Here is a 16,790-nt window from a genome sequence, read left to right as displayed (position 1 = left end):
AATATCCGCTTGTTTTGTTGCTCTCCCTTCTTTAAGTGAGCTTAAAAAGGAGAATCGAGCCATTATCTCCCCCCTCTGCATTTCCGCCTCTTCAGATCTGTCAGTTCAGGGTGAAACCCAGATGGGACTTGAGAGACAAGGAATATCAAGAGTGTCCCAACACAGCTGGCATGGAAACAGGTGCCAGGTAGGTTCTGTTCCTTTGGGAAAGAGATGCTGTCCCATCCCCAGCAAGATCTCCTCCTCTTACCATGAAAGCCTCATGCCTTTCTGAAAGGCTGGCCAGCCAGCCCACTCAGAATATGGTGCTATATTCATTCTGTAGTGCTATATTCAAACACCACTGTAGAAAGTCATTAGATTTAACACCAACGGCACCAAGCAGAAACAGGGGGATGTGGAAATGAATAAATAGACTTCAGACTAATAAATAAAAATAACCACTTCAGGATAACAAACTGCCTTTGCAGATAAAATGAAATAAATCCCTAGAATTTAAATCCATCATGAGCAAAATCCCACTGGAAAAAAACCTCCAGACCAAAACCCTATCATGACTGCTTCTACATTCATGAAAGTATTTATGCAGACTAAGATAAGGGTAGTCAATCCACACGCCTTGGGACAAAAGCTGATCTCCTGCAGGATCAGGATAAAGAAATTTCCTCACCACATGTGTCCTGATTCAGGGCAAAAGGAGACACGCTTTGCTAGGCTCGGGAGCTGCTAGAAGCAAGCCTTAGATCTGTGCCATGCTGATGAACTCCCACAGTAAATCCCAGCTTCTCCTCTGCACACTATCATTTCCCAATGCACTGAATGTACTGCCTGAACTTTGGCTGGACTTCTCAAGCCTATCCACATAACCTGTCATACTCCAATCTGGCTCTTCAAGAGTCCTGTACTGTGAAGCATCCTGCTTCTCATTTCACCATTTAATTACACCCCTTCCTGCTCCCAGATTCTTTCTGTTCCTTGTAAGTCATCACCTTGTTACAGCTCAGACAACACAGTTGGTTGATGGCATTTTCCTCAGTTCCTTTCTAGTGTCCATAACTCCTAGTTACATACAATCAATCCTCTGTTCTCTGAAAGGTGTCACTTTGCTTTGACCACACTTCCACAGCTGGTGCATCTCTAACCTGGTATTGGCAGCTCCTCCAAGAGACACCTTTTGCCTGGGACACCCCTGGCACCAGCAGCACAAAGACAAAACAGAAACAACTTCTTCCTATGTAACTCAGCTCTTCAAACTGACACCATGTCTGCACTGTCCAGGAGGTCTGAATGTACCTATTATGGGCTACAAGAAATTAAAACCTGACAGATGAGGAAATTGCTCCACTCCAGCACGTCGACAGCCACAAAATGCATGTCATCAGGAAACACTACGCCCTTTCTTGCTGTTATTTAAAGGATAGATGCTGTTCTTCTGCTCCCCAAAAATTAGGAAGTGAGGAGGGAAAAAGGAGAAACCAAGAAACGTGCGTTATCTATTGAATCAATTAGACAGAGAAAGTCATCATCTCTCGTAAAAGGACATAAGCCATTAAGATGAAGTCCCTATTTTTCAATAACACCATCAGACTGTTTCCAAGCACCAACTGGGGATCAAGAAAAAGGAATATCATATTTCCTAAGTCTATTCTTATCTCTCCAGCTGCCATGCCAAAGGCTATTGAGGTGGAATGAAAGCAGAGTTTCAATCATCAACAAAACGCTGCAGCTCACGGACAGAGTCGCTCAAACAGGTACAAGTCCCACAGGCTTTGTGGGATCCACATATCAAAACGCAGATGTAAGATTGTGCCATCCTCAGCAGCTCACCTGCAGGGCTCTGTGGCTCTTGGGAACAGAAGCTATCAAGAGAAGAACAACTCATTTCATTGTGCTATACAAGCCTTTTTTTTGGGGAATATAGCAAAAACCAAACACGAACGGAACATGTGCCACTGAGCCTTGTGCCTTGTCTAGTGCAGTAAGAATAGAAAGTCCCTTACAACATTTACCAATAAAAACAGACAAGAAACATAAGTAAGTAACCCCAAATGTTATTTTCCAACATCAACAGGTAACGTTTCCCATTTAAGGGGAGTTATCACCTTAAAGGTAAATACAAAATGTTTTTGAAACTGTAAAAACTCAGTGTTTACCATGAACAGATGCTTTGGTTGCTCAGTTCACTCAGAAGATGGTGCTGAGCTGAACAGATCATTACTGGGAGCTGTGTTCAGACATATTATTTTGACCCTATTATCCCTTCCCTATTATTTTTGGGGGGAAAACAACCTAACATTTGATATCATCCTTTCCTCTAACTGCTCCTCAACCCTGTGTCTGGTTTTAACCTCCAACAGTCTTTCTCTTGTTCTCTTGTCTCTTCCCTGTGACTGCCAATGCACTGCCAGACCATTTAACCTTCTCATACCCCAAGTCAGGACCTATCACAGCCTATGGAAACAAACTACAAACAAAAATAATCATTTATTTGCAAGGGCAGGGTTTGCCCTTTCCCTGCATCTGGCTTTTTCCTGGAAGAAAGCAAGGTAGGACTTACTTCTCAGTATCATTTCTAAATATCAAATATAAATGAAGTCCTGCAATACCATCCTGTGTGAAAGCAAAAGCTCCACCAGTGGGATAAAAAAAGAAATTATAAAAAATTATATACATTATATATATTATATATAAGTTATAAAAAATAAGATATTATCTAGTTTAATAAAAACTTTGTATTATTTCTGTTTATTTAAAGCAAGACTCGTTACAAACAACATAAAACAGGACCATTTCACCACTTACTGATGACATACAAATGTGTGGGAGTTTGGTACTTCCCTCCCTGCTAAGAAAACACAATGACAAAAGAAAATAATGGGCTGAAAAAAAAGTGGAACTGCTCATCACTGAACTATTTAGAAAACAACAACTCTCTTTCAATTGATGTCATTCATTGGGTGCTGTAAGGAAAACCAAGGAGGTAGCGCTGCTTTCTTCATTCAGTACATTTCTGAAAGCCTTTACTATGAAAATTTTGTATAATTATACCAGAAATAGGTTATTTTGTAGTCCTGCCACCACATATGAAAATCAGGAAATACCACATGTTTTCTTGTCTATCATTTCAGTTAGCCCTTTCTAGAAGGCATACATCTTCAGACAGTAGGGAGGTCTCTTCCTTCGAGTCCATAAAGATCGCTACAAGTTCCCCCACCCAGTGCCCTAAACAAAACATAAATGCCACCATCATCAGCCTTAACAAGCTCTAAATTGCAACATATATTAACAGAATGACCTTCTCCAGTAAGATTTTCATTAGCAAACTAGGACGGAAAACAGCAAGTAGCACCATTTAGCCAATTTTAATAGATTATCTACATCATCCTTTATGACATCAGTTGATAATCAGAGCAAGAAATTGAGCAATTTGGGTTCCTGTACAAGCCGTCATAATGCACAAAGTTAACCACTTTTTTTTTTAATCCTGTATTACCTAGAAAGTATTACCAGACAGGCTTGCAAGTTTGGCTGTCGCAGAAAGTTGGCCTGCAAAGCTGCAAGAAACCCAACCTCAGCATGTCATAATTCCACATGGAGATGCACTGTGCCAGGTTATTTCTGCTGAAGGTTAGAAAATTTGACACCGACGTGACCACAACACTAGTGAATGAGGACAGCTGGAAGCACAGCACATGCCATTTCCCAAAGAGGCCAGCAGAACATCCATACCACTGAAGTAAAGCCTCCAAACATCTGTCTTCTGCCAATGTATAAGTGCTGAATATAGCAAACACCCAACTGCCAAATCCTTATGCTAAAGTTTCCTTTCTATTTTTTTTACCAATCAAAACTTCTCAAAGAGACTCCAGATGTTCACTGCTGTATAAGCCACACAAAAAGCAAAGGCAGTAGGGATGTGCCCCCAGCTCTGCCCTGCACTCTCAACCTGCCAGGCTTCTTTGGCAAAGGAAGAGGATGATGCTAGGGATACTTATGCTGTGAGAGACAGTGAGGAGCACTATTCTTGATTTCCATTAGTGATCCATTTATGAAAATGGGATGAATATACCTGAAACATGAAGAATGTGATCCTTTAATTTTAACTGATAAGTCCAAAATGCTTTAGAAAGATTTTTCATAACCTTGGATCAAAACTGATCTGTTCCAATATGAAAAGCAAAAAGGAAGACACTGTGCAGTGTTCAAATAGGTTTCTTTGTCAGAAGGTAGAGGAACAATCAGCACAATCAAATAGAATACAGAAATATATTCTAACAATTCAATGCTTATCGCTTATCCCTGTTGCACAGAATAGCCAACACTGAACTGCTTCTACTTAAGAAGAACACATATTTTGCTATAAACTTGCAGGGTGAAAATGTGATAATAGTCAAGTCCTAAGATCTATTTGCCTACTGGAGAATCAGTTGAAAAGCTCTCGTTTGCTTGTCCGTTTTAACAGAAAGCAGACATACCCTGTGGAAGAAAGTCTTGCAAGCAAACACACTGCATGAATAAAAACAACACTCTCAAACACTTGTCCATGGATAAAAAGTCAAAATATACCTACAGCATATCAAAATCCATAAAGTTCATTCAGATCTCCAAAGAAGCACATCTACAAGAAGGACAGGTAAAGTCCTGTCGGTTAATGCATCAGTAAGCAAACCAAAACATCCATGCAGTACTGGAAAGCAGCAGAAACACTACCTGCACATTTTGTCCTTGTTGTGAGTGGTGGTCCAGGTGGTCCCGTGCCTCCTTCTCCAGGGCGAGTCAGCAGCACTCTGATCTCATACTCCACATCTGGATCCAGATGCCACAGTTTGTAATTGGGAGAGTCCACAATGTGGGTTTCTGCCCAGTTCCCAGTGGTCGTCCGATACTCCACCTCTTTCAGTATGATGGGCCCGTCTCCGATGATGGAGTTGGCGTTGGGTTTGATCCACAGGTAGGTGGCTCCGACAGCCAGCAGCTCAGGAGGAGCAATAGGAGTTGGGGGTTCTGTAGACAAAAAGAAATCATGAGAGGCCTGAGGCCTTCCACTATGTACCTGTAAAGCAAGTCTGCCCCCAGTCCATTGTTAGTTATTGAATTTTTCCTGTTATTTACCAAATCTTTCATTTGGAATATTCTTTTTATGAAAGTATTTATTGCTTTACAGAAATAAAACAATAAAAAGGCACTATATTTGTTTTGAAGTTATTGCCCCTTGCACTGCTGTATTAATGCATCTGGTAGCATTACCAATGCAGAAACACCACTTCAAAAAATACAGTGCTTACAAAGCAACTTCTGCTGAAAATATAAAGCACAACAGTCATACATTTAAAAGAACAGAAGGTTTGTACTTATTTCCTCCTTTACGCATACACATACTGGCAGTCAATAGAACATAGGAGGAGGAAAAGAAGTCTTAAATAACACAGATTGAGCACACCTGTGTAGTGCTTAAAATGACACAACTAGCAAAGAGCAGAAAACTCAAATCACTTGTTCATTCTGAAGTTTTATAGAGGCAAACATACATGAAAAATAGGACAGATTTGCAGTGAAAGCACTGGCTATTTGTCTGAGAAGGTACTGCAGTTACAAACACTGGGGATCTTTCAGTGGTCCTGCACTCCAGGCACCACTAAAACTGACTGAGAGCTTTGATAGCTCAGAGCTAAAAAAAACAAAGGCACCAAGGATTGACTGTGAACTTGCTTAATTTCATGAGCAGAAGTACCCAAATAAAGTCTGTGTGAGACTTGGAAGAGTGCCCAGATGTCTGAGAAGCATCACGAGGAACTCAGCCACTGAATATAACCTCTGCGATAGAAAAGCAAAGACAAGCACTGATATCTCAGCAGCACCCTGTGACAAAAGCCACTGATGGTCTCCTGAGCCCTGCCTGCCTGATCATCCCCCTCTGTTGGAAATAACACCTGGGTATTGGAAGCCACATGAATAGCATATGCTTTGTGGTTTTGAAAACCCGAGCTGAACTGTGCAAGATTATGAGCAATTTCATTAATTTCATTTAGCTTTTGCTCTGCCACACTCTAATGCAGTTTGCCTTCAGCCCAGAGGACACAAAACCTATTCTCTTGTGAAAACAAGGCAACGAAAAGGACATTTCTCTCTGAGAAAAAAAGAAACCTATGAATGTTACATCACGACATTAATTTTAGAGCCCTATGGGAATTACTCTGCAACTCCCACAGCTGATTCCTCACTGAGCACAGAAAACAGCAAGAGGGCAGAACCACGGGAATGGGGAAGAAAGGAGATGGAGCAACACGGGATGGAGGACCAGAGCACTTTCCCCTCTGGAGAAGTTTTGCAGGTTAACAGCTGCTGAGTGAAGAGAAACAAATATACAGAAACCAGCGTAAATACGAAAGTACCAACTAAAACGTTACCTAATTCACCTCCTCTGGCTATCTAATCACAATCAGCTATGCAGTAAAGTTATTTCTCTAAAAATAAAATAATTAGTTTTCAAGAAATGCATGTTGATACATTATCATTAAAAATCACATCATTATAAATCTTAAATTGTTTATTGCTTTTTTCTTGGTGCAAGAGCATTAAAAGATGGACTCACTGATTTTTATTCCCAGTGCAAAAAATGACATCTTGCAAAGTCACATTACAGCTGAGCACAAGACAAATGAAATATTAAGCATCATTCTCCTGGGCTGGTGATGCTTCAACAACAGCATGATCCAGGTTACTCTGGGATTTGATTGCCAGTTAGAACAGATTTATGGGCCTGAGTTTAATTAATAGAACAGTTTGTCCTGCTAACCAGACATTAAAGTCTTGTCTAGCAAGTTTAGAAACTAATATTGCCAAAGCAATTTAAATTAAGACGGCATCCAGCATTACTTCCCTGCCTACTTCAGGACAGATCTAAACCACCTCCCCTCCACCTCTGCCAAAACAGGGTTTCCATTTTCATCTACCCCTTCATTTTTGTCTCTCTAATAACATTAGAGGAAGAGATGTTGCAGAATAATGGAATATTAGGAGTTGAAACTGTTGTTCTCATTTTCCAAACAGAAGGAGCAAAGATGAGCAGATGTAATTGCAATTTTTCAAGACTCAGTAACACCTCACTGCACATAATGGGCTCTTTGCTACTGGCACCAACTGGACAGGAAGCTACTTTTCAATATCACTCTTTGCCAAACTATTGCAAGTGATCTTAACTAGTTATTCACTATTTAGCACAACTAGAACATAAACCAGGACCTTTTTTTTGGCCATTATAACTAAACCCACTTGTCAGTTACAGATGACCAGCCTCATGCTAACAGCTTCCTTTTGTAATTAAAACCTTTCTGCAACCTCGATTAACAGGGAAACAGATTGGGTCTGTACACATGTAATTGCAATCAGCAGTATTTTAAGCATCATTTGATCCATCCAGCCCATATTTTATATAGCAAGCTTTGTCCACCATGTTGCTCCCTTTCAGCCTTTATCCCTCTTCCTGCAGACACTGCAGGGAAGAGCACACCTGGAACTGGGCTGCTGCAACTGGGACGGCATCTAGCCTGAATGCCAGTCCCAGGATGGACACAAAAATGAGGGTTCAAGAAAAGAAAAGACATAGTACAAGCCCAAAATAGTTACTGAACATGCATAGATTTTACCCTGCACACAAAGTAGTTCCAATTATGCAGTCAGTGATGGAATTCAGGGTGTACTCTTCTGCCCTCCATAAGAAGAGAAATACTTCACATACAGCACCCATTTTACTCTTGGACAACCGCTTCTGGGTATCTCTACCCTTCTACTGGAATACTTCTCTACCTGACAATTCTAAGCAATTGCTTTAATTGAGCTCAAAAGGCTCCAAAATGAGGGAGAGAAAAGAGGATGAACCGAGTGCTCCGTGACAAAGCACTGGATGCAGCATGGGTGAAAAAGCTTGAAATGAGAACAGAGTTTATGTTCTATACTTAGTTTTCCAGTTATCTGTATAGTTCAGTGGTAAAACACTGTAAAGTGGACCAAAAGATGGAGAAAGTCAATAGAAGACTGCTAAGCTCTGTCCGTTGAGATCAATCGCGAAGGAAAACGGTATTATAGAAGACAAATTATTTGCTGGAGACACCTTCAACACGCTACTTTTTTTCTCTCCCATAAAGATGATGTAAGAAAATGTTATGTTGGAAAAAATCAACAAGTCTGTTAGAAACGTGGCAGGAAGCAGCTGGTCCATCAGTCCTTGGTAGAGGTCTAAACAGTTCTGGAGCTTTTAATGGAGCTCCCAATGAAAACATGAAATGTTACAGATTTTGATTGCTGCAGTGAAAGAAACTACAGTTATCTTCATAGGAGGTGCTGGGTAATCCTTTAAGTAGTAGATCAGTAGATGACCAATGTGTAAGCAACTGTAAAATGTACTAGATTGACTATCATTCAAGTAAAAGGCATGTAGTTGTTCTCCCAGCAGTGTGACAAATACTCCCCAATCAGCAATGACTTTCATCTCGGAAATGCACCCAGAGGTACATTAAGATTATTTCACAGAGTGCTTTTTCTGAACTCTTTTTTGCCAACTTCAGCCCAACTTACCTCTCACATCTAAAACCCCTGTGTGAAAAAGCAAGATGAGATTGCTGAAAACTAAGCAGCCTGTTCAAAAGCCAAATAGAACTGAGGGAAAAACTCCCTTTTGGCAGAAGCATAGGAGGAAGCAGACATGGCAAAAAATGTTTGAAAATACAGTTGCAAGAAACACACTCAGCCTAACTGGAACAGAGCTAAAGCCATTAATTTTATTATCCATTACTAAATACAAACAGAAACTGTTGATTATATTCCATATGGAGATAATCATAGAAGAGGTAATACCCACTAGGACAACCAATGAGCTATTTAAATGTTGCAGTGAATGTCACTTGCATTAATTCTGTCTGAAAGTTTGTATCATCTTTAAGAAAAAAGAGAGGCGATTCCTGAACAAGCCCTTGCTTATTGCCTATTCTAAACCACTGCAATCCCAGATGGAAAGCAATAATCCCCTCACTAAGAAAAAGACCTGAGCACGAAGCTGGAAAGGAGCACAGCTGAGATCTTGCTATATCAATCCTTGTGAAAGAAGGCTGAAGTTCCATCACCATGACATCCCTGATCTGTCCAGAGGAAAAGGGCAAACTCTACCAAGAGACCTTTAGAAAACCTCCATTGTTCTCCCAGGCACCAGAAAGGAACTGCCAAAGAAGCTGTCTCAAATTGAGACGTGAAAACAGGAGAATGTTGAGGGGTTTTTTTGTTTGTTGCTTTGCTCTAAATCAGAGCTTCTGATTTCTATAATAAAGTAAAAAACGTTCTATGCCAAATTGGCACGCTGCTGATGTTATTTTTTGGGGTTGCTGTTGCAATTAGATGGCTGTTTTTTGCTTTTTGGTGTTTTGAGACTTCATGCAAGTATCTCATGACAGAAGGGAATTATGTGAACAGCTTACATCAATTACAAAAGATTCAAGAAAATTAATTGGCAAAACTGAAGCCATGGAATGTTGCTGCTTTTTAAACAGGGATAGAAGAGACTGATCTGAGAGTAAAACAAAAGGGAAAGTAGCTGATGGCTTTACAGAGAGTTAGTTAATACTGGATACTTTTTCTTGCCCTGCTTCCATAGACAGCCATACACATGGGAACACAACATCAGCTCAACCTGATCAGCCCAAAGGTCTGTCACACTCAAAAACCAGTTCCAAGTCTACTTCTAGCAAAGCATAAGAACAGAAGAGTTACATGTTGATTTTTTACAGCACATAGTACTACGTAAGGACTTCCCAAGCTCCCTAAAAGAGTCTCCCAGTATCTGTATCATCCCAAGTAGTTTCACAGGACAAACCTCCAGCTGACCAGAGTCTCCACCTGAACTTAAAAATGCACCAAATGCAAGAACTCAGCTTAGAAATGTCAATAGCCGATTGAATACTGAAACATCAGAACTGTTTTCACTGTCTACTGTGATACAATTCATAAGAGAAAGGCATTAGAAAAAAATCAACCCTGCATTTGCATGTTGGCCAAGAGATGATTTAAGATAAAAAAGAACCCCTATTGTTACAAGGCTCCCTGAGCCATCCAGTCTATACCTGTCACAGTGCTTGATATCCTGTAACATCAGTAGTACATGTCCTGTCTGTAGCCAGAAATCCCAAAGAGCAGCAAGACAGCTGCAGCCTGCCCAGACCCACATGCACACAGCCAAGAGCACAGGCTCCAACTACAAGCTCAAAGACACACAGTGCTTTTCGTTCTTTGGCGGTTAAAGAGCTGGGGATGGGGAGCTGCTATTTGCTGGACAAGCAGGATTTGTGTTTCCAAACCTGATATTGCTTATTCCCCTACTAATAGGAACTGTAACCACAATTTTCTCACGGCATCCTCACTGAGCAGGTGAAACGGGTAAAGATGAGGCCAGAAGGCAAATGTCAAGCTTCTTAGAACCCTTTTTCTTCGAATAAAACAAAAACTGCAGAACAGAACATAATTGTGTGTTTTTTGGCACAACAGCCACAAACAGTGGCTACTGAGAATGTACATAATTAAATTTACATTTAAGAATGCAAACCCAGCTGTTTTAAGAAATGAAGTGGCAACACATTGAAGTGCCACTGTTGGGATTTTTCGTACCTCTGTCCTTGAAGATAAATCTGTCACCTTAGCACAGCTGTGTTGCACACCTTGTTTGTAATGACAGCTTCGAGCCAGTCATGTAAATGTCTGAACAGCATCTGTGTGACTCCTTCTACTTTTACACCCCTGTAATGAGCATTTTAAGCTCTGAATCATGGTATTTATATTGCTTATTAAGAGCACGTTACTGTTATAAATGCAGCCATTGAATTTTGCTTTCCAATGACTGTCTGAACTTCCAGTTCCATTAACTGCACAAAGAAACAGCATGAGGATTTGACGAAATTTAGCATGAGACCATTTCACTGCACTGACAGACACGGTACTAATAGCTCTTTTGTCTATAAGAGAGACATTCAAATCAGTCTCTCGGTAATGCAATAGGCTGACAGCAATGGCATATGTCAACTGTGTTGGAAGAAATGTGCCAGTGGCGTTAATAAAGTGATTCATTAATTCACCTGCATGGGTAAATTGCACCAGTCTGCCTACTCTCAAAGAAAAGTGCCCAGAACCAGCTCTAAAATCAATAATTCTGAATATTTAATTAAAGCAAAAATCCACGGAAGAGAGAGAAGACAATGCCGGGTTTCTACAGTCTACAGAACAAAGATTCATACATCCTAAGGATGCAAAAGCCTTTCTTGCGAGAAGCTGGTTTTGTATCTCGTTATCCCATTTGTATCCCAACACAGCAGTCCCAACCTGCAATCACCGCCCTTACAAACATTTCATTTCTCATCCTTCACAAGCACTCCTGCACTGCATGCAGAGGCCCAGCGGGTGTGCAGGTGTCTCGTTGGCCCTCTTGAGATCAACACTGCAGCCATTCCTGGGAACAATCAGAAGATTTTTATGTGCTTAACAATCAAAGACTTACAGAAAGAATGGGAACTTGGCAGGCTGGTACTTAGCTAAAGATCCAGGACACTGGAGTAGTAACTGGGGAGATGCAATTAGATGCTGCCATATTGTTTAATGCATTAGCAAATTAATGTCAGTCCTTTCCATGTGATACTCCTTCCAATTCAGAATTTACTAGCACACAGTAAGTAGCTTCAGTACGGTATGATACAGACCACACGTCATAGCATGTCATCTGCTTCTCACTTTTGCTTTCACGGCTAATATCTCTGCCTGCAAGGGACTGGACACAACATCATGATTTGATCAACTGTCTCCTGTCTTACAACAAAAAGGTCACCTACAAATATTAGCCAATGTCCACCACGTCATGAGGCAGGAATTCCTTCCCAAAAACTGAAGTTGTAGAAGACTCGGTCAAAAGTACTGGCATCAATGTCATGGGGAAGCAGAAGGAGCAGATACAGTGCAGATCTATGTGACAGATTAAGCTAGGAAATGCTTTAGTTTCCAAAAGCATAAGAAACAAAAGGTTGTTGGTATTTACAGTGGGAAAGGTGGAAAGTGGGAGGTTTTGTGTAGAAATGGAATTGCAAGTTGACAGCAAGGCAATCACAGCGATCTGGCTGAGAAGGACAGAAGTGAGAGCTGAAAAGGCACAAGTACAGGAGATCATACAGAGAATAAAAAGCAGTAAAACAAAGCCCATATGTAGAAGAAGCAGGGGAGAAAACATATGCGATCCAGAATGGTGTCAAAGAACTAAACAAAGTGGTCAAAAAACTCAACGCAATGGCAATAAAACAAGAGCAGAGCAGATCTCTGGGGATAGAAACTGTAATCACAGAAAGAAAAAAGAAGCTATTGGAGCAAGATAACCAATATTTGACAAGATGCTCATCTTCTGACACTCCCAAAGAGCTAATAGTCAAAACGTATGGAATTATATCCTTTACATCTCACAGCAGGGTAGGTGTAGTACTTTTGTTCTAAAGAACTTGCAGCCTGATGAGAATGAGGAACACACTCTCTATACATTTCCCCCTTAAAAAGCAGTGGAAATACTCCTCAGTGATTTGAATATGTCTGTTCTAAATTAAGCAACAGAGCTGCCTGGGTTTAAAGAGGGGAATGCAATGAAGTTTGTTAAGAGGTAAGATAATTCAGAAAACTTCTTGAAACCTTTTTGAAAGCACTGCAGTCACCAGATAAGACAGGTGGAACAAACCCTACTTAACAAAGTTTATCAGTGTCATCCTATTAAACAGAGATTTATGAACTTACCCTGAGACCAGAAAGAGTTGGTACAGTCCATCACCCCCTACCAACTCTTCTCCTAATTCTGTTATAGGTTAAAGGAGTGGGGCACGGATACTGATTGGGAATTACCATAGCATGCTATTTCATTAGCCTTTCATACTGTTTGTCTCTCAGAAGCTTAATCTGAATCCCACCAGAGCCTCCAAGGATGCTTTCATTCTCTAATAAAGAAGAAAATAGCATCGGATTAGTTGAACAGTATCTCATTTCCCAGCGTAAATTAAGTGAATTAGATGGAAGACTGCTCTAATTGTAAAGCTTATTACAAGAACCCACATAGATTAGAACTGAATGCTTCTCTTTGAGTCATCATTTGTAGTGTAAAAGAGGGAAAAAAGAAGGTGATTGTAGACTCTCCCAAGGCTCCCTAATGGCTCAGTATTGACGAGACACAACTGTATCAAAAGAATCAAAAACCTCCACTACTGTAGCAAGACACACTCATAAGTATTGTGCTCTCAGAGTGCTAGAAGGCAACCTTTCTTTACACAGATAGGAGTGCACAGGCAGTCTCCAGCTAATCTATGCGAGCATCAAGCTCCCCAGGGTTGCGAGTAATGGCCATTTAACTCATTTTTAATGTTTGTGTGATCTTCTCAACCACAGAATAGCTACACAATGACATCATGACAAGAGAAACAGCATCATGCTCCTTGTTGCTTATGGAATGACACTATTATGGAATACCATTCTTGTTACGGACATCTTTCACGAGAGACTCAACACAACACACTCCTATGTGTTAAGAACTTACATATCCATGAACTGATGGCAATACTCTAAAATTTAATGTGTAGCTTCTATATATTCAAGCTTGTACTAATCATCTCAAGTTCCCTCTATAGTCAATGGAGAGAAATGGACAATTTCAGACAATGTTCAAGGTAACTTTCATATCCAAGACAGATGAAGTCTCCTTTCTTATGGCTGCAACTACTCTGTACAAAGATACTGAAAACTGCATCCACATCCCATTCAAAAACAAGGAATTCTCAACAGCCAGTAGTCAGGGCCAGCTTTAGCTCTATCTCATGATTCTAACTCTGGGCGCTACTTAAGCTCATATATCATGTGTTATTAAATCTATTTCAGCTTTCTGCATGAACAAGCTGCTAATCTCCCACAGGGACTGCAAATGTAAATTCAACAAGCACAAAAAAGTAGAAAGGCAGTAGTAGTAGTAAACACATAAACCGTGAAACATGTAATTTCAGGTCAACTCAAGTTCAAGCAGCTTCATCAGTTGCTATGCTACTAGCTTATGATGATGGGAAAGGATGGAGACAACAAGATTTTATAGGTTCTTCTAGAGAGGCTATTTAGCAACTTTGGCTTTCTGGCACATCTCTGTCTGCAGAATGAAGGATTGTCTGTCTCTAAGCTGCTGAAATGGCAAGTGACTGGTGGTATTGACTACTATGAGCAGCATGGAACAGTTTGTCCAGATTGATTAAGTAGTTTAATCCATAGCAACCTGCTAGGTTTGCAGGAAAAGCCTCAGGCAGGGTTTTTTCATTTCGTTTAAGGCAAATTGGGGAATTAAAACATCCCACTGCCCTTTACCATCAGCCACCTCTGAAAAGTATGTGAAAGATACTCATGCAAAGTGTAAAAAAGTCCAAGTGTGTCCTAATAGCACACCATGAAGCTCCATTTTGACATCCAGATCATAAAGGGATCTCTTTCCACCCTTAGCTTATATGCCAGACTCTTGTACATACTTCATACCAGCCAGAAAGAAAGAAATCTGCCTATTACACCAAGAAATACTCCCCAAACTGGTTATTTGTATTAGTACTTATGATTTCCAATGTGTGGTGTTGTTGTTTTTATTTCCATGAAGAACAAACTTTCTACTTCTGAATGTACCTAACAGAATACCTGAGAGTCGGTCCTATTAACCCCAAATACACTCCAACAAGATAAGGAATTCTTCAAAAAACCACTTTCACTGTCTAGTCCAAGTAATCTTAATGTAAGTTAAATGGGGCTTCAGACCAAGACCTTCTCCTTGCTGAAATGTTACAGTACAAAAAGTGCCTGACAATATCCGTACAGCCCTAAAAGCCCCGTTATTTCAGAGATGATACAAACTGCACTCAATTTGTTTTCTATGTATCTGCTACTTACGTTAATCATGTGAATAAAACAAAGAATTTCTTGCAGAAGGGCTTGGTTTGTGGCATGGGGACCCATGAACACTGAAACCTATCATAGGTGTACAGCTCTAATAGAGCACTGCACTTGGGAAACTGCGCCTGTTGACACTGGGATTTTCAGGCCTGATAAATCCCCATTTTATTTAAAAAGTCTCACCCTGTATCATAAACTTCCCCCTGAAAAAGTATAAAAGAGGCATTTCAAAATCTCTTTTGTGTATGAAAGAATCTATTTTGTAGCCATTAAAGAAAAGAGATTGAAGGTCTAAGACAGCAATCTACAGTGGTGAACAATGAATGACATTTCTACCCAACTATTCTTAGAGCTACCAACTGAGTGAGCAGCCAATCGCAGAGAAATTACAGGGGATGAGAAGTAAGAGCTGGTAATTTCCTCAGCTGCAGCACAATGGAGAAAATGTCCCAAACACAGAGTGCAGCTCCCTAACCAAGAGGCCAGACCACATCAATAAATCTAATAGTCCAACTAAGCGAAGGCTGGTAGGATATTTCCTTTAGACTTGAAGACCAGCAGAAATCCAAGATCCCAAAAAAGGTGCTGCCATTTTACTGGTTTGGGTGTGCTTTGGCTTTTTGTCAAGCAGTCTCCCAGTATTCCCAAGGATGTCTGTAATTAGTTAATAAACTCTTTCAGTAAGTACATGTTCACTGCTTGTCCTGTTGTCACTGAGGGAGTTAGTTTGAAACAAGATCTCCTATAACCAGACAAACCTGGAAGCTTATTTGTTCATGGCTCCTGGAATACAGACTGTAACTGTAGAAGAGCTAAAGCAGGTTTTGATGTAGTGTACTGTATCTAGAAGTCAATGCAAAATTAGTATTAAGACAACTTGTGTCCTCCACAGACAAGATCTTGTACTTGAGCTTATGCAACAGAACCCTGTCCTTCTTGAGAAGATGCTATTTCTCATTCACGTCACATCAAGTTTCACACACTTCCTGCATGACCTCAAATCAACTTCCTCCAAATAAAATCTCCATTATAAAAGTGTGCGTTCCAATGATATAAAATGATAGACTAAAATGATTTATGGAGGAACTAATGGATGGAATATTCACTTTGCTACAAATCTTACCTAAACAGAATCTGCAGGTGTCTGAGAACCATCTGCATATAAGACTCATCAGATTATTAGTAGTTTGTTCACTGAAGGACACTTTTCTGTCCAGAGTTTTCTGCTTAAAGTACATTATTACTCCATCTACCCATGCAAATTGAACCTGGGCAATCCTGAGTAGGTTCAGAATCTACCTGAATGTACTGATGTAATGAGCTGAGTGCTTCCCAAATAGTTTAGTTCCCTACAGACAAACATTCAGCGAAGTCTAAAAACAGAAGGGAAAATCTGTTAAGACATGCAAAGACAGCTTTGAAAACAAACAAAAACCCACAACAACCAAAAACTACAATCTCAAAAACACTTCAAAGGATTCAGGTCACAGCGACTCATCCTTTCAAGATGATGTGCTGTGGTACACAAGCTTTGATATACAATCTGTCAGCTTCTAATAGCAACACTCCCTAAGCATGGCCATCAAACAGGTCAAGAATCATCAAGAAAGAGCAGTTCACACATGCCTTCTGGCCGAAACAAGATCTGATTAAACACTACATTATTCCAAAGTGTGATTTGAGACCACTGCTGACAGAGAGGAGTGGATTACACATGTATACATGACTACACACCTGCACACGTTTGCACTGCCATACTATCCGTGTTATGGTGATAAGCACTGCACAGATGAAACTCTACACCAGGCTCATACCTGTAC

The 16,790-nt window shown here is 40.4% G+C and overlaps 1 protein-coding gene across 10 annotated transcripts in view; it reads right to left on the bottom strand.

The window, feature by feature from the left end:
- The window catches only part of LOC146755455 (receptor-type tyrosine-protein phosphatase T-like), a 353,697-nt gene that overhangs the window by 151,237 nt on the left and 185,670 nt on the right, over positions 1–16,790 (bottom strand). For 9 of the 10 annotated variants that reach the window (XM_085525430.1, XM_085525437.1, XM_085525436.1 and 6 more), the window contains one exon: positions 4,711–5,004. In XM_085525430.1, the coding sequence (XP_085381556.1) occupies positions 4,711–5,004 (294 nt within the window). Of the gene's footprint in view, positions 1–1,250; positions 4,070–4,710; positions 5,005–16,790 lie in introns of those variants that run through there. The other variant, XM_085525439.1, reaches the window with a different exon arrangement.

Source organism: Coturnix japonica, chromosome 32 (genome assembly GCF_054131305.1).
Source record: "Coturnix japonica strain WE chromosome 32, WE-NBRP24, whole genome shotgun sequence".
In the NCBI taxonomy this organism is placed as follows: domain Eukaryota; kingdom Metazoa; phylum Chordata; class Aves; order Galliformes; family Phasianidae; genus Coturnix; species Coturnix japonica.
Note: the sequence above shows the minus strand (reverse complement) of the source record. Positions and strands in the feature narration are given on the sequence as shown.